This window comes from Phymastichus coffea, unplaced genomic scaffold (assembly GCF_024137745.1).
Source record: "Phymastichus coffea isolate CEN01 unplaced genomic scaffold, Cenicafe_Pcof_1.1 PCOF00015, whole genome shotgun sequence".
In the NCBI taxonomy this organism is placed as follows: domain Eukaryota; kingdom Metazoa; phylum Arthropoda; class Insecta; order Hymenoptera; family Eulophidae; genus Phymastichus; species Phymastichus coffea.
In genome coordinates, this window is record NW_026706826.1 from 5,908,099 (window position 1) to 5,930,061 (window position 21,963).

The following is a 21,963-nucleotide window of genomic DNA, read 5'->3' on the forward strand; positions in this document are numbered from 1 at the left end:
ACAAATGGCTATTTTGAGGAACTTCCAAAATCATTTTTTTTATGGCTAAAGATAACCTGAAGGACGCCTGGAAAAGTGTATCGAACTAAAAGGAGATTATGTTAAAAGTAAATAAAATATACCAAAAAAATTGTTTTTTTATCTTTTTCTAAGTACTTATTAACTCACTTTTGTATAAATATAAAAAATCAAATCACAAAATATGGAAGTTCAACAAAACAAAAATCAAACAACAATACTCACAAAAAAAGTTATACAAGTTATATACTCATAAAAAATTTTTTTTTCACATTACATAAAACAGTATACATATCAAACAGTGGATAAAACAAATTTAAAAATTAATGGAATCATCTTAATAAAATTAAAACAACATATTAGAAGATCAGGGAAAACCAAACTTGTTGATTTCCTTTTACTGATCATTTTAAAATAACTACTATTAACTCGGTGCGCCTTGCATGACTGACTATATTACGAGTATATCTGTAAATTAACGGCAGAGCGTACACGAAGGTAGACGACATGATGTGAACAATCAAAAACAAATCTTACATAGATATAGTGCTAAGACTCAAACGGTATAATTATACTGTGAGACGTTACAGATGTTTTTTAATAAGACTATTTAACTTGTAATGATTATTTAAAAATTGTGTATCCATTTTTACATTAATTTTATCCTCAATCGCATTAACCCATTAAAGCCCACGCTAAGACTGGTTGAGATAGCGACAAACAAGCTGTGCTATCTTTTGCATAAGTGAAAAATAAAATATACGTATTTTTTTTTATGTTATTTTCAATTGTTTATAACAAATTATTTAAACAAATTACAAAAAAATTCATAATTATCAAAATCTAAATGCGGGAATCGATTCTGGAGGTGAAATCAAGACGAAAACCTATATAACACTTTTTTGTCAGAATTCAATTTGTTAGTGTAACGTAGGAATAAACAATTGCATGTTGGGGAGAAAAAGTGACCATGTCAAGTCCCAAGCAAAATCTATCTGGAATAGCAAAAAATAAACTGTGCTATCCTTTGCATAAGTGAAAAATAAAATATATATATTTTTTCTTTTGTCATTTGCAATTGTTTATAACAAACTATTTAAACAAATTATAAAAAAATTTATAATTTTCAAAATCTGAATGCGGAAATCGATTCTGGGGGTAAAGTTTAGACGAAAACCTATATAACACTTTTCTGTCAGAGGCCAATTAGTTATTGTAATGAAGGAAGAAACATTCGGCCTCCTGAGAGTGTTTCAAAAAATCGTATAAAATGAAGCTAATTATTGTATTTATCCATCAATATTGGCATGAATTATTGTAAATATAATCGGTGGGATTGAATTATTGTTCATTGCCATGTCCTTTTTTATGACTTTTGCAAACAGGCATAGAACATTTCTCACAATACCATTCCGTTCTTGTCCGACATGTTGAAATTCCACATTTCCTAAGACTCCCATGTTTCATCACGTGTTCTTGGGATGAAGTTTCACTCTGTTTCTGTCGTTTGGGGGGACGTTTGGAAGATAACTTGTCAATATAATATTCACAAACTTCTTGAACAATATCTTTGGAACCTTTTCTTTCGTCTGGATGTAACTTATTGTAAATCACTGTAGCGTTTGCTAAGGATGCTTGGATGAGCCGTAATACAAGGCACCATGTCCATTTCTTACTTCGAATTGTAGGCATCAAAGCATTACAGTGTTGATCATGTAGATCGACGCCACCCATGTGTTCATTAAACATAGAGAAACAATGAGGAAAAAGAATAAATTTTTTCGATGATTCCTGCCATCTCTGCATTTCAACTTTTGGTTCATTTCCATATTTCGAAGAGAGAATCGATACTGGCTTTGAGTCCATAACTGTAATATAATTCAATTTTGAATTCACTTCATGCATTGAAATAGTGTATCCTCTTTTAGCTTTTTTTGGCATTTCGACTTTCACTTTCACACGATTATGCCGAACAGTTCCTGTCGCCGATAAACCATTTTTTTTCAAATGAATCATAAGATCTGGGTTTGTGAAAAAGTTGTCAAAATAAATATGATACTTTTTCAGTTCTTCTCTCTGTGTTTTTTCTAATAAATTCGAAAGTAACTTTATCACCACTCTAGACCCTAAACCAACGGCAACTAAAGGATTTCGTTCATCGATTCCTGATTTACCAGTGTAAATATCAAGATCATATATATACCCATCAGAAGAACAGACTGCCCATTCTTTTATTCCAAATCTAATGGGTTTATTCCTTATACATTGCTTGATACCAAACCTACCAAAGTATTTTACCATTATCTCATCTATTGATAAATTATAGTCAAAGAAACCAAATTGCATACAATTCTCACGAAACATATCATACAGAGTTCTAACCTTCCAGACTTTATCATTTTGATCAGTTTCTTGAAGTTTATAGAATCGTATGTTCTTTTTTATGGCAACGAAATTATTTCTAGACATAAGTTCCGCAATTACTGGACACTGAAGTATTCGCTTTTTTGACCAGTAATCACGAATACTTTTTCTAGAATTGAAGATAGTAATCATTATGATTGTAATAAATTTTTCTAGATCATCCATACATAAATCAAAATGATTTTCAGAAGTGGCTTCAATGATATGGTTTTTCATTGATTTCGAAAAGAAAACCTCAAACAACTCAAAAGCATTTTTGGATTGCAATGATGAAATAGGTGAAATATTGAAGTTGCTCTCGACATGCGGAGAAATATCATTCAAAGCATCATTTTTCCAACTGTACTTATGATTCGGTTCCAACAATTTCTGAGTACTTGTGTATGTACTTTTAACATGTTCGTAAGAACCTGATGGTAATTCATTTGATAATGTATCTTCATTTGGATCACCGTCCGAATCTCCATCTGAACTTTCATATTCATTAGGAATGAATGCTATATCAATATGTTGACCTTCATCACTATCAGAATCTTCAACTAAATTTGGTAGATCGCTAATTCTCCGTCTCGGCATTATCAGTAACGTTACCAATTTAGAACAAAATAAAAACTAAAAGTTTTCCGAAATTATTATTTCAAAGAATAGATCCAATGTATAAATGTTTTCAACCGTTAGCCCGCCACTCAAACGTGATCTCTAACACGGAAGGATTTACGAAATGAAATAAACTTATCCAATTACAGTATAAGATCTCAAAATTTATCAGTAAAAAATACTGATATGATTCCAGATACCATGTGTGAGAATGAAAACACTTATTTGTCAATAGTTTATTTCTACATAAAGATATCAAATTGAACTCTGACAAAAAAGTGTTATATAGGTTTTCATCTCAATTTTATCCCCCGAATCGATTTCCGCATTCAGATTTTGAAAATTATGAATTTTTTTGTAATTTGTTTAAATAATTTGTTATAAACAATTGCAAATGACATAAGAAAAAATATATATATTTTATTTTTCACTTATGCAAAGGATAGCACAGTTTATTTTTTGCTATTCCAGATAGATTTTGCTTGGGACTTGACATGGTCACTTTTTCTCCCCAACATGCAATTGTTTATTCCTACGTTACACTAACAAATTGAATTCTGACAAAAAAGTGTTATATAGGTTTTCGTCTTGATTTCACCTCCAGAATCGATTCCCGCATTTAGATTTTGATAATTATGAATTTTTTTGTAATTTGTTTAAATAATTTGTTATAAACAATTGAAAATAACATAAAAAAAAATACGTATATTTTATTTTTCACTTATGCAAAAGATAGCACAGTTTGTTTGTCGCTATCTCAACCAGTCTTAGCGTGGGCTTTAATGGGTTAATATGTAGCATCTCTAATACACATCTTTTATGTAAATTTTTTTTTCTATCTAAAATATCATCAAAATTAAATTAATGTCCTAGGTTATCATATATATGTTTCAGAATTGGAAGAACTTTTCATTGGTAAAAGATTGTTTTTCTTACATCTATCACAGATTTCTTATGTTCATAGATTCTAGCTTTCAATGCTCAATTGCTCGGATATTATACTTTTTGCAAATATTAGATATTAAATTAAAATGTAGTTCACAATAGGGAATGCTAACAGTGGCAAATGGAGTTTTGTTGTATATTACTGTTCATAGTATTTGCGTTATATTAATGTGTACGAATACATACGTTGATATTCTGGGCTTGTAAATTGTTCTGGATAATTATTATTGAGTAAAATATTTTTAATAATTATTAAGTTATTCCTAAGAAAGCATTTGTATGACAATAATATCACTCTATCTAGTAATTTAGAACTTATATTAATTTTCTATGTTTTGCTATGTTTGGAATTGAAATTCAACAAACGATTTGAGCAGGTAGATTTTTGACACTAGTTAGTTATTAATTTATTGTTATTTTTAGATTAATTTCATAGATAAATCTATGAAATTAATGCTATTATCTATTCCGGTCTCAAAGGTAAATTTAGGATGTTTTTGTAACTATTAAATGTTTGAATTGCTATTTGTAAGTGTTCCCTTTTTATGTATAGAATTGTATCATCAACGCAGTGATTGTAAAATAATGGAGTACAATTAAAGGACTGTGTAACGGCGGACCATTTTTAAAATTTTAATTTTTGTAAGAATATTTCTGTATAGCATCTAAGACAAGCGGAGAAACGAGAGCAGTCGTTCAAAAGCGAGGCGGACCGAAACAAGTTATAAGAATTTTTCCCCGAAAAACAATAAAACCGCGACTGCATCCGAGCAAGCGTTCTCCAATGCATGCAAAGAGCGTGTAGCCCCTTGTACGTGTTTAACACGTGTCAACATGTCGATGAGAGGAGAGAGTCATAAAACTGCGACTACATCTTGTATGCCACTTTTCCCAACGGATTTTTCCTCCATTTAAAATACTCAAAAATTTACCATTGAAATAAAATAAAATTTAAAATTATCTAAATGCAATTGTTTCACTATCGCAATACATCCCGGATAATTATGACTTCTCAAACCTCTCATCGAGTTCTCATTTCGAAGCTAGGATTAGTTAGAAAATAAGAAAAACAGAGAAAAATCCAAGAAAAAAATTATTATATATGCGCACTATATTGTTAAACCGATTTTTATTGTAAGAAATTAGGAAATAATCGCGTTGTTCAGTTACATAAGTTTTTGTATTAATACTCCGATTAAAACTGAAATAGAATTGTATGATTAGTGAAAAATTTAATAAAACACCCATAAATCTGTACAATACAGCTTGCGAAATTATAAGATGTTCAATATAAATTATAATCAATTGTAATTGCGAAAAAAACCTACAATATTGTTCCTAGCACTAAGTGATTGTAAGTTATCGCGTTTATACAAAAAACAATAATTTTTTAGTTTTTGTAAATCCGCTTCTTGGATAAATCTTATTGTTAGTTGAGAATGGTACTCGAGGAGCCATCTCGCGAGCCAAGGCCTGTACCTTTGCGTCCGCTCCTCCGATTTCCTCCACGCCCCCGCTCCAATTAGGGCCCGAAAAATCAGTGAGGAAAATGAGAAGAGACAAATGAGCCAATGAAAGCATCATCGCTTACTCCACTCCTCCCAAAGCCAAGACGCTAAGAGAGGGACTTACCACCCAGCCACCCCCAGTGTATAAAAAGAGATGTACGAGCTTCGAGCGTCAGTAGTGGAGAAAAAAATCAGAGAATAAAAATAAGGATCACGGAGAAGAAAATTCAACATTGTGCTATCAGTGAAGAAGCAGAGAGCCAAGCAGCCAAGTAACAGAAAAAACCTGGAATAGGACAAGGAGAAATTATCCAACATCAAACTCAACAAATACTTCTTAATAAAAAAGACAGTAAGCGAATAAGAAAAATCCTTTATTTCTTTACTTTTATCTCTCTTTCCTCTAGTGAAGTAATAGCTCGTGCTTCCCTTTTTTTTATTATCTGGAGACTACTTTTGATAGGCTCCAGGTATTAATATCATTAGAAAAATCCGGGTACTACTATTGATAGGACCCGTGGTGCTTCTAGCTCAAAGATTACGACTTTCGATCGGAATCTGAGAGCGGAAGTATAGGCTCTGTGGCACTACCCCCCTCAATTTAGACAATTTCTTGACGAGAGATCCACGCTAGTTTAGGCGAGAAATCGCAGTTCTGGCGACAACGAATCTTGAGACTGCGCTAAGCCTCAGGCGCACCTAAGCTGAGTCGTTGCCACGACGTCACAACTGCTTTAAAATTTTTAAACATTCAGATTCCAAATAATCCAACACTAAATCAGCAAATAATGGTGAAATAGTAGAACCCATTGGAGAACCCATTATCTGATGATATATCATGTCATTAAAACTAAAAAATGTTTTGTCAAATAAATACGTAATTGTATCTATGATATCATTAAATAGAATTTTCGAAGTATTTTTTATGCTGTCAAACCGTTTATCTAGACTTTAGATAACTAAATCACAGAGTATATTTATATGTAATAATGTAACATCGAGTGACAAAAATATATAATCATCAGGAATGACTGAATCTTTAATTTTTTCTATTAATGAAAAACTGTTGTTCAAGTGTGACTTAAGCATTTTGATGCATCTTTTTAATTCGTAGTATAAAATTTTCGAAAGAAAATGGGAGGCTATTTATAGTTCAGATGATCGGTCTGGAGGAGCATCCGATTTGTGAATTTTTGGTAAGCAATAAGCTGTAGGTAATTGTGTATTGGTTTGAGTTAGACTATTTTTATGGTAATGTCTGGCAAGATAACTATTTTCATGCGAAAGAGATAAAATTTTATAAACATTTTCTTGTATAGATTTGAGTGGATTTCTTTTAATAATTCTGTATATATCCTGTCATTTAATAATAAATTCATTTTCGTATTGTAGTCATCAATATTCATGCAAACTTTCAAGTTACCTTTATCGACACGTCTATAAAATATATTCTTGACCGGATCCATTTCAGATCGGGCAGGCCTACGGCAATGATATCTCCGATTGACTCGGCTGTGGAGTATGTTATTCTACTTCAAAAATAAGCCGACACGTATTTTTTTTTTTTTTTTTTTCGATTAGACCTCTACATCATTTTTTACGAGCATTTTAAAAAAGTGGTAAAAAAATAAATTTTCTAAAAATCAAATATTAAAATTTTGCAACGGTAGTCGATTCAATTAATCGCGCCGTTCGCGATTCTGAATTTCGCGCGTTAGTTCTAAGTATTGAGAGAGAGAGAGGGCGCGCGATCTTTCAAATTAGCAGTTACGTCTCAGCTGTTGTGACAAGTAGATATCGCCGAAGTTATTTGCACTGTTTTTTCTCGCCGACTAATAATTACTGGTCCATAATAATTACGCGCGTGAGTGCAACAACGAGACCTACAGATTGCAGCGTTTTGGTAGCAGCAGATTTGCAGCTGATAGGTGGTACGAGGCAGCACAGCTGATAACCTAGGACCGGAGGCAGTTGATATTTTGCTGACATCAACAATTACGGCTGATCACCGTAATTGCACCGCAGGGTAGGTGCACCTCCCTTTATTATCGCATGTCAAAATATATTTATTATTTTGCTCAGCCGCGTTAGCGTTGATAATTCTGTATTCGCGCCGAGCGTTAGATCGCGCCAATATTCGAATCTTCTCTCTCTCTCTTTCTCACCGGAAAATTATTTAATTGTAAATCCTATTCGCGTGCGTCAGTCTTTCGGCCCGACAAAGACTGTATAGATTTTTTATGAATAAACTTTGTTAACTCATTCGCCGATTTCGTCATATGATTTTCCTAATAGTTTAAGAAATTGAAATAGGCTTAGGTGTTAATCCTATTACGCCTAGGGGATTAAGCGGAGAAGGAGTAAAGTCGCTCACACTTCAAACTCATCGAGTGTCACGATACATGTGACTTAAGGTGAGTTCAACTCCGTTTGATAGAAGACAACAAAGAGAAATCATCTGACGTTAAAGCGAATACACGTACTTACATACGTGATTAACGGAGCGGCGGTTTACTCTGCATCGTGGGAGTTTGCTTATAAATAAATTCCCCATTTTTGCAAGGATTCCCCCCCGTTACAATTTAAAAAAATGCTCTATATTTTCTAATTTTTTTACTTAATATGTTATTTATAGCTTATTTTACTCTATTTCTTATACTCTTTCGAATGCGCCATGCAGAATAAAAAAATATTGAAAATTGGCGGGAAAAACTCAATTTTTCGAAAAAATTTCAAACTCAATTTTCTCAAAAAAGCCATCGTTTTTTTTTTCAAATTTTTATGATAGATTAAGCATTACAAGACCTTTAAATTGGTATAGGAGTGATAGCGTACTTTTACGTTTTAGTGATAAAATATCGATTTTTCGTTTTTTTTTTCCCCAAAACATTGATAATTATAGTTTTGACATGTAAAACTTATTTACATATATGTTTTATGTGTATTATATAGATATGAAATACATTGTGAATGTTCAAAAAAATCATTACAACAAAATTTAAAAAAAAAACACTTTATTTTTATGAAAAGTTTCAAAATGAACTCATTTATTCAAGTAATAAAAATTATATTTTTTATTTTCTAGACTTTTTAATTTTTCTGTTTTTAGTTTTTTTTATTTTTTTGCTTACTAAAACTGAAGCCTTCTTCTTCTTTTGTTTCTTCACACACATTATCAAACGGTTCAAATTTAATTCAATAATTCAATCATCAATAATCATCATCAATATCAATATCAATAATATTATCATCAATATCAATATCAATATCAATAATAATCATCATTCAATAATTCAATAATTATTAATGTTTTGGGCAAAAAAAAAAACGAAAAATCGATATTTTATCACTAAAACGTAAAAGTACGCGATCACTCCTATACCAATTTAAAGGTCTTGTAATGCTTAATCTATCATAAAAATTTGAAAAAAAAAAACGATGGCTTTTTTGAGAAAATTGAGTTTGAAATTTTTTCGAAAAATTGAGTTTTTCCCGCCAATTTTCAATATTTTTTTATTCTGCATGGCGCATTCGAAAGAGTATAAGAAATACAGTAAAATAAGCTATAAATAACATATTAAGTAAAAAAATTAGAAAATATAGAGCATTTTTTTAAATTTTAATATTTGATTTTTAGAAAATTTATTTTTTAACCACTTTTTTAAAATGCTCGTAAAAAATGATGTAGAGGTCTAATCGAAAAAAAAAAAATACGTGTCGGCTTATTTTTGAAGTAGAATAACATACTCAACAGCCGAGTCAATCGGAGATATCATTGCCGTAGGCCTGCCCGATCTGAAATGGATCCGGTCTCTTATTTTCTTTAATAAATATTTTCGTACATTTGTACTACAAACATCTTAAATTTACCTTTGAGACCGGAATAGATAATAGTATTAATTTCATAGATTTATCTATGAAATTCATGATAAAAAATAATAATAAACTATTCTATTCTACACTTATTCCCCTATTCTACAATCGTTCATAATATCGGTGTCACTATTTCAAATACTGTTGACTGGAAACTTCATGATTATACAATCCTTAGAAATATCTATGCTTTATTACACTCATTAGAAGTTTATACAATATCCCGATGTTTTATTTTGAAAAAAAAAAATACGTAAAGGCTTCCCACATTTCGAGTATTGCTCTATAACTTATCAAGAAGTAGATAAAATCAGATTATCTGATCTGCAAATTGCACAGGATACCTATATTATATTTGTAGTAAGCTATATTCCGATCATTCCTCTTCAAAATATTACCTCTCATTCTGTGTTACAAATATTTACAACTATCACAAACTCCGTTTAAACTGGCTTGCTTTCTTCAATAAACGGTTACTTTTCCTCAATATATTATGCTCCATAGTTCTTTTTATGTCGATGTCTCATTACCTAGGCACTTATTTTCCAACCTATAGAGTCAATATTTTACAGCAGAACTTTAAATCTAACCATATTCAGCCCCTCACACTGAGGGTTAGAATCGATAGTTTACTATAACTGGAGCCAAACTGATGAATACTCTCACAGTGACTGATTTTGATGTTGATGGCTTTAATGAATTCAAATTTTGGCTCAGTTATTCTCCTTGCCTTTGAAACACAAGCATAGTGATTTATGACTATTTTTGAAAATTTCACTTGCGTGATTGCTCTAAATAAACTCCCTTCTCTTACCGCCGTATCCAATAGCTAAATTGTACACCGATTTACATGTAAATTTATACAATCGTTAGGTGAAATCTTTCAAATTAGCATTCACTCTATTTTATGTCCGTTGTTATTATTCATAGTCAATTCACGTTTATTGTTATTACATAGTCTTATTCTAGTTTTTATTATTTTTAAATATACATTTATATTTTAGAAGATTTATACACCTAAATATTAAGTGATATAATAAATTAGTTGTATATAAGATATGATTTCTGTATAACTTCTTTATTCCGAACACACCACATAAGGTTCTACCTCATGGTAAAATAAAGCTAACACAACTTGACTCTCTCTTTCTGTATCTCTCTCCCTTTCTCATGTATATTCTACGTTACTACGCTGGTTTAGAAGTTAGTATGAGCTTCAGTGTAGCTAATTTGCAATTTATCACCTGGCGTCTAGAAGAGTATTTATGCAAGAAGTTCGCTCGTTAACCATGCATTAGTGCCGAATTCTATTTCTATTTTTCCTATAATTCATGGATCTCAATGATTCTATAGCCCAGCGTAATCTTCATAGCTAGGATATATTAATGCACCCCACACACACTATAAATAATTTATGAAAGCTTGTTAAACTACTTTGCCCGGATTCTTGAATCCAGGCTAAGTAGTATTGAATTACCATGAAATGGTTTTACATAATTAGTAAAAAGGTACGTTATTGGCAATGAAATGTATGATGAATAAATTCTTGAATCAATAATTCCAGACTTAAAAATAAGATTTTTGAAAAGATAAAATTTTTCTTTTTAGGAATAATGTAAAATTTTTTTGTAATTAATAAAATATAAAAATATGTGTTTAAATATCTATACGTAATTAGAACCGCTAAAAAAAATTGTAAAGTTTAATAAAAAGTTAGTTATTTATACAATAAATCTACTGCTTGTTTAAAAATTGAAAATTGATGTATTATTATTTTTCAAAAAATAATAATTTATCGCATCCAATTTCAAAAATGCTCATTATGAAATTTTGATTGAAGTTTAAAATAAACTTTTAAGCTGAGATATATTGTGATATAAATATATTCGGCTTAAGCATAACATGCATACTGGGATATACTTGGTTCAATTTTAGTATTTTGACTAATAACTCAACGCAATTTTTTAATATTTTGGACTTGAGTAAACTATAGCTCTAAAAGTGCCGAAATTTTTTTATATCAATCGCAGAGTTCTTTTCATACAATTCCACAATTTTATATGTAATCATTCTAGTAATTTATTTTTACGCGTTGTATGAATTACCTCAAATACTTTAATTGTACACTTCATGTAGCTTACTCATCGATTAGTTAGAAATATCTATTTTTGAAGTGTCAACGTGACTACAATCATTCTACTGAACACGAGTTTTCTAACTCGGCTTTCTGAGTTTGACAATCCACTCAAAATCTTCTGATCTTTCGAGCACGCGGTCACGTTAAAGACATGGAGCTTTATGGTTTCATGTATCTTAGTGAGCGCCTGCATTTGTATCGATATTTTCACACGATATTAGCTAATACTTGTTTTTGACTTTTTTCCTACTTTTAAATATTCCTTAAGATAAGGTAGCAAAGTTCATGCGACTACTGCATCAGTCAAAATCAGCCCGCTAAGAGTAATCAACAAATTTGTTCACTCTTAATTGTAGCAATGCACCTTAGTTTAATAAACGATTTATACTCCAGTTATTTTGCTCGAATAAAGTTTTCACCTGAAGTAATTTACTTATCAATAAGACGCTTCATCTAAATAAATTTTTATTCAAAGAAAGCATTAACGCGGTGCTACTAAATAAAATCAATGTTTTTATAATCATCTAAAAATATTACGATGTTAGTAAATATATTTACGTTATTGTATTATAATCTTTACCTTGCATTAGCAATTCGAGAATTTTCCTTGCTCTTCATCGAAATGCTCGCATTTGCATGTCTGCACATCATGTAAATAGCCATTGACAGGAACACTAAATTTGCCTTTAACATAATATATTTAAAGAATTATTTTATATCCTGATCAAACCTTTACTGATTTTTTCTAGTCTTACGTATGATTTATCTAATAAGCAAGTAAGTATTAGGCATACAGAGAGTGAGAAGAAAAAATAAGTAACGGAGACACAACATGGTATGGTAAAAGTGAAAAAGTAAGATAACAATATTCGTACCAATATTACCAGTATGACTGGCCCAACAAAGCTAAATATAAAGTAGTTATCGGCACGAAGCCAACAGTATCGATCGGTGCCATAACTAAAAGGATCTGCAAGGCTGGAGATAGTAACCACAAGAAGTGGTATACCGTAAGCAGCGAGATAATACCAACGAAGACGCGATTTTTCAGCTTCGAATACCTCAATTAACATAACGTACAGCTGAAAACCTGTAAAACAACGTCAAATGTTTAATTAGAAATGTAGTTTGTGATTTGAAACATATTTATTTACCCTCGAGGAACATCCAAGCAAAGGCGCTTAGAAAGAAAAATTGCAAAAGACCAGCGATAATACCACAAATTATTCTTTGGCTAGTTTGTCCTATTCCACAGATAAAAAGGAGTTCAGCGATGAGTAGACACATACATAAATTTTTATGGATAGTTGTCCGGTCCGACTAGAAAAAGACGATATTTGTAATTATTAAAGATATTACATCAACATTCAACGTTATAACGGAAATAAAAAAGTACCTTAAGGCCACGGAAAAGTTGAAAAGTGAGAATAGCGAGTATAAGACAGATTATCGATATTACACAGCCAATGTAGGTAATAATTTGCAGGGCAAGTTGGTGTCCGAGTTCAAGTCTGATATCATGTACATCCATAAGAACGGCAAAATTAGTAAGATGATTGCACTCGCAAACTGTATGCGAGTTATTACTGTAGCGTGTAAAGCAGCCTTCTTCGGACCAATTGTTAGTTGTGTAATCCCAATAAACGCATCGTGGGTTACTTACATTCTCTCGATTAATGTGTTCAAAATATAGGCGCACTGGTTCTGTAAGCTGAACGTGCTTGCCTCTCCCTAAAGAGGCTGAAATTACCTTGCTGTTGAGGATACGTGTTACGCTATTGCTATGATATTGTTGATGGTGATTTATGTTTTCACGTTCCTCATTCATAGAAATTTGTTCAAAATGAGAGTTGTCCGAAGGCTGTAAGATCTCTTCAAGACGTTCAAAAGCCATAAACACTAAGCGCACTAGTCTATCTTTATTGTCGCTATTCGCGAGAAGAGCAGTTTGTGTTAATTCTATACGATCACGTAACCGTGCCCAACGTTCTTGCTTCGCCGGCTTTTGTGGAAACACCTCGAATTCAGTGTTAAGATTACGAATTTCCAATACTCTTACTTCCATCACTGTAACAATAAACAGAATATTTAACCTATATTTATATTATTTATTTATATTTATTAGATATAAAGCTTTATAGGGGACTTAAACCAGATCAGCGGGAAGCCAATTTAAATAAAATTCTGGGAAAATATTAAACATGAAAATTAACAATACCAGATATTTTTTAAAGTTAAAATAATCTCAAATAAAATGACTATAAATACAAGGTATCCTATTTTAAACAAAACCATCTTGAAATTTTCTGTAGCTAGCGCAGACAAAGGGCCATCTTCTTGTCAAGATAGTTTCGATCTTGTGAAGTGACTTTCAAAGTCATTCAAAGGTCAAAGTTAACAGTGTACAAAAAACTGTTAGACAAAAGTTGTAGGTAATAGAGTCAAAGATCAGTGCCCTTGAATTCTATCTTTAGATTGATTTCCAGATCCAATCATAGCTGCTTTAGTTTTTTATTAGAGACCCATATGTATTATTATTTTTCGTATTCCTAGTAAGTAAATACATATATTTTGTATAGAATATTTCTTTAAAAGTGTCTTTCTCTCTCTATTACTAATAGGTACTATATTACATTTAAAGAGCCGATTTTCGAATTGGATATTCGTATAAAAATCACATGTTATACCAGAGATAATTTGCCTTATCAGAAATCACATAGCGCAGTTCGGTGCTTTGCCCAAGAATCATATCAAAATTATGATGGTAAATTAAGCTACTCCATAACATAATATGATCCTTAAGTTAGTTTATCTGACTATTTTATTAACCCTTAAATGCCATACGGGGTATAATTTACCCCAGCCCTTTTTCAGCGATCTGTACTTCCGTGGCCCTATCCCAAATTATAGTTTTGGCTCCATCTATCGTTAGTTGTGATGTTAGACTACCTGTTCATGCAGTTATGGCGGGTCAGTCTCTTGACAGCTGCCGAAGAGAGCGAACGAAAAAGAGGGTGGGGTTCAAAGTTCCCCGCTGTGTCATTTACGTATATTTGACCGTGGTGAACTGTGATTTTTTTTTCGTTTTTCTTGGAAGTAATTTTCAAATTCGAGGCGTAAGTACTACACTATACGCTATTATATATTTTTTTGAGCCGTTTTTTCAATGTTTTTGCAATATTTTAAATGTCGCGTAATTTGCGGAGTCGGGCATTACCAGCGTTAGCCGATTGCCTTGTTGATGAGACGTGAGCCATCGACGAGATGACATCAGATGATGGTGATCACGTATCAGAGCAAAGTTCTTCTGAGGAAGAATATGAGCCTTCTCGTGAAAATTCATCGGAAAGTGCTGCAGAGATGATGGATGTAGATGAAGATGACTTGGAAAATGCTAGTTTGGATCAGCGTCTGTTAGACGTTCAAAATCATCGAGAATCAAGAAACAGCAATGGCTGTGCGGGCAGACCAACGACGGTTTTGAGAGGGAAAAATGGCTACAAGTGGAATACAAAGGACTTCAGGTCAGTTTTATTCATCTATTTACAAGCGGAGCTCAGGTATATATGTACTGTGCGCGTCGTCTCTCTTGGGCGAGTATGGAGGAGCGGTAAAGATGAGCCAGCAGGGGGGGCACGCATAGAGAGAGAGCGAGAGAGAGAGAGAGAGAGAGAGAGAGAAAGGGAGAGAGAATAAAGGAAAGAAAGAGATCTGGGGTATTTCGGAGCACGGCGTAGTTCGGAGTCGTCAACTTTCACTTTCCAAAAATTATTTCGATTTCAAAATTTCTGATTGTAGATCGTGTATCTCCGGCAGAAGAAGGCAGAATCCCGGGTCCTATTGGACCAGCGGCTAATTTGACTGCATTAGAAGATTTTTGAGAGGTGCTGATGGTAAGTGAAATTTTTGAAAAAATTGCCCTGCATACAAATAACCAAATTGAGCACGTATGCGCTTCGATAATGGCCAGCAATCAGTTGTTACAGTCTTATCATCATCTCACGGATATTGTAGAAATCAAAGCGCTGATAGGTTTGTTGTATTATGCCGATTCGCGAGAAGACTCAAACGTTGATGTTCATAAGATGTGGGAAAAAAGGTATGGTATTAGCGTATATTGGTGTACAATGTCGCGAATGAGATTTACATTTCTTTGCATGTGCTTTCGTTTTGATGATAAGGAAAGGCGAGATAAAAATGACAGATTAGGAGCTATTAGGGAAATTTGGACTATTTTTATTACTAACTGTATGAATTGCTATAATGCTAGCTCAAAAACAACAGTTGACGAACAGTTGTTGGGTTTTCGTGGGCGATGTGTTTTTCGTATATAAAGATTTGCCATCCCCTTGCTGAAATCATCAAAACTTTAAAGTTTTATGGCTCAGTTTCTATAAGAGCTAGAAAATCCTGCGGGGTCTCATTTGAAAGGTCTTGCCAAAACCTCAAATGTTGTAAAACATAATTGATTTTATTTGTTTTTTGTACAACTTGTGACGTCATAAACAAATTGTTTTTTTTTAATTTTTTAACATCAACTTCGACCCCGATTTATTTATATAACGGATTCTACGATGGAAAAACTGTATAAGCCATTCGATAGAGCATTCAGAAAGCTACAAAATCCATATCCGGAAAATTTTTTTACCTTTATTTTTTATGAGCTATATGGTGTTTTATACAAAAACAAAGATTTTCAAAAAATGGGCTGTATTATTTTTATTTTCAACTCTAAAGAAAAAACTCTCAAAAGAAAAAATGTAGTATTTTGCAAGAGATATCAAATGCGCTACTCAGAATTTAAAAAAAAAAAATTTTTTTTCATGTTTTTTAGAATTGAAATTTTTTTAGAAAAAAAACTGAAATTACATATATTTAATAAAACTAGTAAGTAACTAGTATTTATAACTGAATAGACTTATAAACAATGATAACAAGATACATTTATTGTATTCGACGTTTGTAACAGAGGAATTTGCATTGTTTTCATTTTTAATGACTTTCTACAGTATTGTGCACACCGATAATCACTGTGATAATCACTGAGTGTTTACGTGGTTTGATTTACTTGACTTTCATGAATGTATACATATAGCAGAGAATACGTATGGAAATTCAGTCTCTTATCAGCTTTAATGAGTGAAATATCAATGTGTTCAATCTAGTCAGTAAATTATGCATGTATTTTTTGTTCATTAAAAATGACGAAAAAAAGAAACTTAAGCATTGAAGAGCGATCTGAGATAGTAGCCTTGCATAAAGTGAATAAAAGTAATAATGAAATTTCCAAAATTTTGAATATTCCAAGAAGAACAGTTGATTAGAACATTAAAAAATTCATAACTCAAGGAAATATCAAAAACAAAAAAATTTCAGGAAGGCTTAGGAAAACTACGAGCGCTACTGATAAACACATTTGTAGTACAAGTACACATAATCCAAGACTCACGGCATCCGAACTTGCTGTTGAAACTCAAAAAGCGTATGATGTTAAACTTAGTGTTACTACGATAAAGAGACAACTTCATGAAGATGGACTATACGGTCGAATAGCAATTAAAAAGCCTTTACTAAAACCGATTAATAAAAAGAAACGATTGACTTGGGCCAGAAAACATAAAATTTGGACCATTGATGATTGGAAAAAAGTTTCGTGGTCTGATGAGAACAAATTCGAGGTTTTTGGTAGTAAACGCAAATGTTTTGCGCGGAGAAAAAATAAACAAATACTACTGTGGGCAAAAAGTAAGGTGAATTTGTTTGTAAAATGAAAAATCTTTATTTATTCTTCTACATCAATGTCATCCCCTTCGAAGTAATCCCCTCCCGATAAAATACACTTATGCCAACGTTTTTTCCAATCCTCGAAACATGCCAAATAGTCCCTTTCCGGTATAGCCATCAGCGCCTTCTTCGATTCAGCTCTTATCTCCTCAATCGACTCGAAACGCGTTCCCCGGAGTGGTCTCTTGAGTTTTGGGAATAGCCAGAAGTCACACAGAGCCAAATCAGGCGAATACGGTGGTTGCGGAACGATATGCGTCGAATTTTTGGCGAAATGGTCACGAAGAACGAGTGCAGTGTGAGATGGTGCATTATCGTGATGCAAAAACCAAGAGTTGTTGGCCCATAATTCTGGTCTTTTTAGACGAATTGCTTCACGCAAACGACGGAATTCATAGTGCACCACACCACGAAAATCGAAGAAAACTGTCATCATGACCTTGATTTTTGAACGACTTTGACGTGCTCTTTTCGGTCTGGCCTCGCCTTTAGCACGATATTCGCTTGATTGGTCGGTTTTTTCAGGGTCGTAAGCATAAATCCAAGTCTCATCTCCCGTAATCATGCATTTGAGCTTGTCCTGATAGTCAGAAAGCATTGTTTCACACACATCAACGCGGCGACTTTTTTGCAAGAAATTGAGCGTTTTCGGTACCAAACGAGATTTGACTTTTCGTAGGCCCAAATGGTCTTTCAAAATTGTTTTCACAGATCCTTCTGATATTCCGATCATATCAGTAAGGTCTCTAACAGTCAACCGACGATTTTCGAGCACTAATTCCTTCACTTTATTGACGTGTTGGTCATCTGTTGACGTCGATGGTCGTCCGGAGCGCTCCAAGTCATCAACACGTTCTCGACCCTCTTTGAAGTCTTTGTACCACTTATAAACATTTTTCTGCGACATGGTAGAATCACCAAAGGCCTTCCGCAACATCCTCAACGTTTCCGCAGCCGAAATTTCATTCCGCAAACAAAATTTGATGGCACTTCTTTGCTCAATTAAATCAGACATTGTAAAAATCGAAACATGCACTCTTGGTCGTTTGGTAAACACAAGCGTAAATATATTACTGATGATGACATTGACATGAAATTTGTCCCAGATGTCATTCGCAGTCCTACCAACTCAAGAAAAAAAGAACTAGCCCGAAATGTTAAGCCCGCGAAGTTTAAATTGAAAATTCACCTTACTTTTTGCCCACAGTAGTACATTTAGAGAAAAATATGTGTGCTTCGGTTAAACATGGTGGCGGCTCAGTAATGGTATGGGGTTGTTTCGGTGGTTCTAAGGTTGGTGACCTTCTTAAAATTGATGGCAAGTTGAAAAAAGAAGGTTACAAAAAAATTCTTGAAAAAAATGTTTGTATCTTCCGGAACAAGAATAATTGGTCGCAAATTTACGTTCCAACAAGATAACGACCCAAAGCATACTTCAAAGTTATGTAAAAGTTATCTTGCTCAATGGAGAAGAAAAAAAAAATTAGTTGTGATGGAATGGCTACCGTACTCTCCTGATCTTAACCCTTAACTATCGAACTGTTGTGGGATGATCTAGATAGAGCTGTAAGGAAGGTAGGACCTACTTCCCAGAAGGATCTTTGGAATATTTTAGAAAATGAGTGGAAAAAAATAAGTGCAGAAACTTTGGAGAAACTTGTAGCACGAATGTCTCGAATTTGTAAAGTAGTTATAGCAAACAAAGGTGGACATTTCTATGAAAAAAACGTTTAAATAATTAGTATTGTTTCGTTTTTGTTTACAACTGAAATTTATATTCAGATTGTGATAATATATTAATTACAAGCGTTATTAGTATTATAAAAAATGAAATTATTATTGTTATGTTATTATTGAAACGTTATAATAAATAAATTTTGTAGAAAAATTGTAACCAAATTATGTTAATCTATTCTGAGTAAGTAATAAATTATGGTTCATTAAATGTATCATTGTTTGTAAGCCCATTCAGTTATAAATACTAGTTACTTACCAATTTTATTAAATATATGTAATTTCAGTTTTTTTTCTAGAAAAATTTCAATTCTAAAAAACGTGAAAAAAAAAATTTTTTTTTTTTAAATTCTGAGTGGCGCATTTGATATCTCTTGCAAAATACTACATTTTTTCTTTTGAGAGTTTTTTCTTTAGAGTTGAAAATAAAAATAATACAGCCCATTTTTTGAAAATCTTTGTTTTTGTATAAAACACCATATAGCTCATAAAAAATAAAGGTAAAAAAATTTTCCGGATATGGATTTTGTAGCTTTTTGAAAGCTTTATCGAATAGCTTATACAGTTTTTCCATCGTAGAATCTGTTATATAAATAAATCGGGGTCGAAGTTGATGTGAAAAAATTAAAAAAAAAAACAATTTGTTTATGACGTCACTAGTTGTACAAAAAACAAATAAAATCAATTATGTTTCACAACATTGGAGGTTTTGGCAAGACCTTTCAAATGAGATCCCGCAAGATTTGCTAGCTCTTATAGAAACTGAGCCATAAAACTCTAAAGTTTTGATGATTTCAGCAAGGGGATGGCAAATCTTTATGGATGGTAGTGTATATAAAATCGAAACCCGATAAATACGGTCTGAAATTGATCACACTGAATGATGCTGAAACTTCTTACCTTATTTTTACGATTCCGTACTTAGGAAAAGAAAAAATTACCGATATGCTACAAGGTGAAAAGAATCCTGAATATTTTTTTAGAAAAGTAACTGAGCCGATTCATGGCTCTCATCGAACAGTCACTTGTGACAATTGGTTTACGACAATCCGTCTGATTGATCGCTTCATAGAAAATCCGTATAATTTAAAAATAACGGGTACCGTTCGCAAAAACAAGGTAAAAGTTCCAGCACAATTCAAATTAACTTCCACACAAGTTCCTCATACGAGCTTTTGTTATTCTAAAAATATCATGCTGCTTTCGTTTACGCCTAAAAAAACAAAATTGTACTTGTCGCGTCTCCTTATTCGAAATCGAACGAAATCTCCGAAGGAAAACCCAATATAATTTTGCACTATAATAGTACGAAAGGTGGAACAGAGTGTTTCGACCAACTCTGTCACGCGTGTATGACAGCGATGCAAACAAACCGTTGGCCAATGCGTTTTTGTATGGGCATGCTAGACCAGGCAGCTGTAAATGCTTGAATACTATTTAGATGTTCCAAGCGTAATGTAAAACAAGACGATACTCTATCAGCGTTTGATTATCTCCAAGATTTGTCAATGCATCTAATTAAGTCGTATTTGCTAGATAGAATCACAGTGCCCAGCCTTCGAACTGACTGGCGCTTAGGAATAAAAATGATTTTAAGTCTCACAGATGAAGTTACCGTCGATGAAGAAGGCCTTACTTCGATAAAAAAACTAGATGTGGCCTATGTAGTCGAAAAAATGATCGGAAAATAAAAGAACAATGCCCCTCTTGCCATCGTGCAATGTGCAATGATCATCGTGTATACACGTGCGTTGAATGTGACGGTACGGATTAATAATTTCATGATTCAAAAACGAAATTATCAACCAGAATTCCTTAAGTACTAATTGTATTCCATTTTTATATCATTTAATTCGTGTATTATAAGATTTATAATGTAAAAAATATCGCTACGTCAAAAATTTGCATGCTTGCAAATTAACGAAAATTTATGTCTTTTTTTCTCAAAATAAATATACTTTTTAGAAAATTTCTTGTCATCATGAGTTTCATTGAAAACTTATATATTTTGTACATGTAACCCTAAATTTTTATTAAAAATTTTAAAAATTGATAAAGTTACGAGGAATAGAAAAAAAAACGGAAAAATGCTCAATTTTGTTTTTCCTAATTTTTTTTTAGTGTGAAAAAAAAATTTTTTTGTTACAGTGAATAATTCTTACGATAAATTAAGTACTGAATTACATATGAAAAAATTTTTAGACAAAAATATTAAAAACTTCCAGAGTTATGATTAGTTTTTTGGACTGGGGTAAAAAGAACCCCCTACGGCAAGTATGCAACTTTTTAGAGGTGTGGCATTTAAGGGTTAATACATAAGTCTGTAACACCATCAGGTAGCTAACCAAATTAAAATAATAAAAGTATGATTGGAATGTCCAACCAATCAAAGTAAGACGTTGATTATCTAGAAAGTTATGGTTAAGGACGTAATAAAAATATTTATCTCGTAAGATGTTCAAAAATATTCTCGTTCAAGTTCGTATAATATTGAATTTTACGTTCAGAGTTTTTAACTGCGAACAACGTGTTGAGAAAATGACAAAATGTCAAGAGGAATAACTTTGAACATTTATGTAATGCGTTGCGTTATATCTTGTTGTGCATGAACAATTTAAGTTGACTGAACTTGACAGATCCGATGATCTAGAACGCCTCTCACAATTAACCCTATCAACTGTCGAATACCAATTGCAACCAAACTCTGCAAATCGATAAAACACAAAAGTATTGAATCCGTGTCTTTTTATTTTTTTTGTATCCACTTTCTAGGGTTAAAAATCACCCCTACCAAACCATAAGTAGACTAATCCATCTTGTCCTGGATACAACGAGCTTAGTCTCTAATTTTTCTTTAGATAATTAAATTCTAAATCATACGCGCGTTAACCCACATTTCCCTAACCCACCTTACCCCCATATCCAGCTAGCCCTTAGAAACTA

The 21,963-nt window shown here is 32.6% G+C and overlaps 1 protein-coding gene across 8 annotated transcripts in view; it reads right to left on the minus strand.

The window, feature by feature from the left end:
* The window catches only part of LOC131675033 (latrophilin Cirl-like), a 795,927-nt gene that overhangs the window by 301,925 nt on the left and 472,039 nt on the right, over positions 1-21,963 (minus strand). For all 8 annotated transcript variants that reach the window (XM_058953848.1, XM_058953849.1, XM_058953854.1 and 5 more), the window contains 4 exons: positions 12,899-13,569; positions 12,657-12,822; positions 12,378-12,592; positions 12,083-12,186 (listed from right to left, as the gene is read on the minus strand). In XM_058953848.1, the coding sequence (XP_058809831.1) occupies positions 12,083-12,186; positions 12,378-12,592; positions 12,657-12,822; positions 12,899-13,569 (1,156 nt within the window). The remainder of the gene's footprint in view (positions 1-12,082; positions 12,187-12,377; positions 12,593-12,656; positions 12,823-12,898; positions 13,570-21,963) is intronic.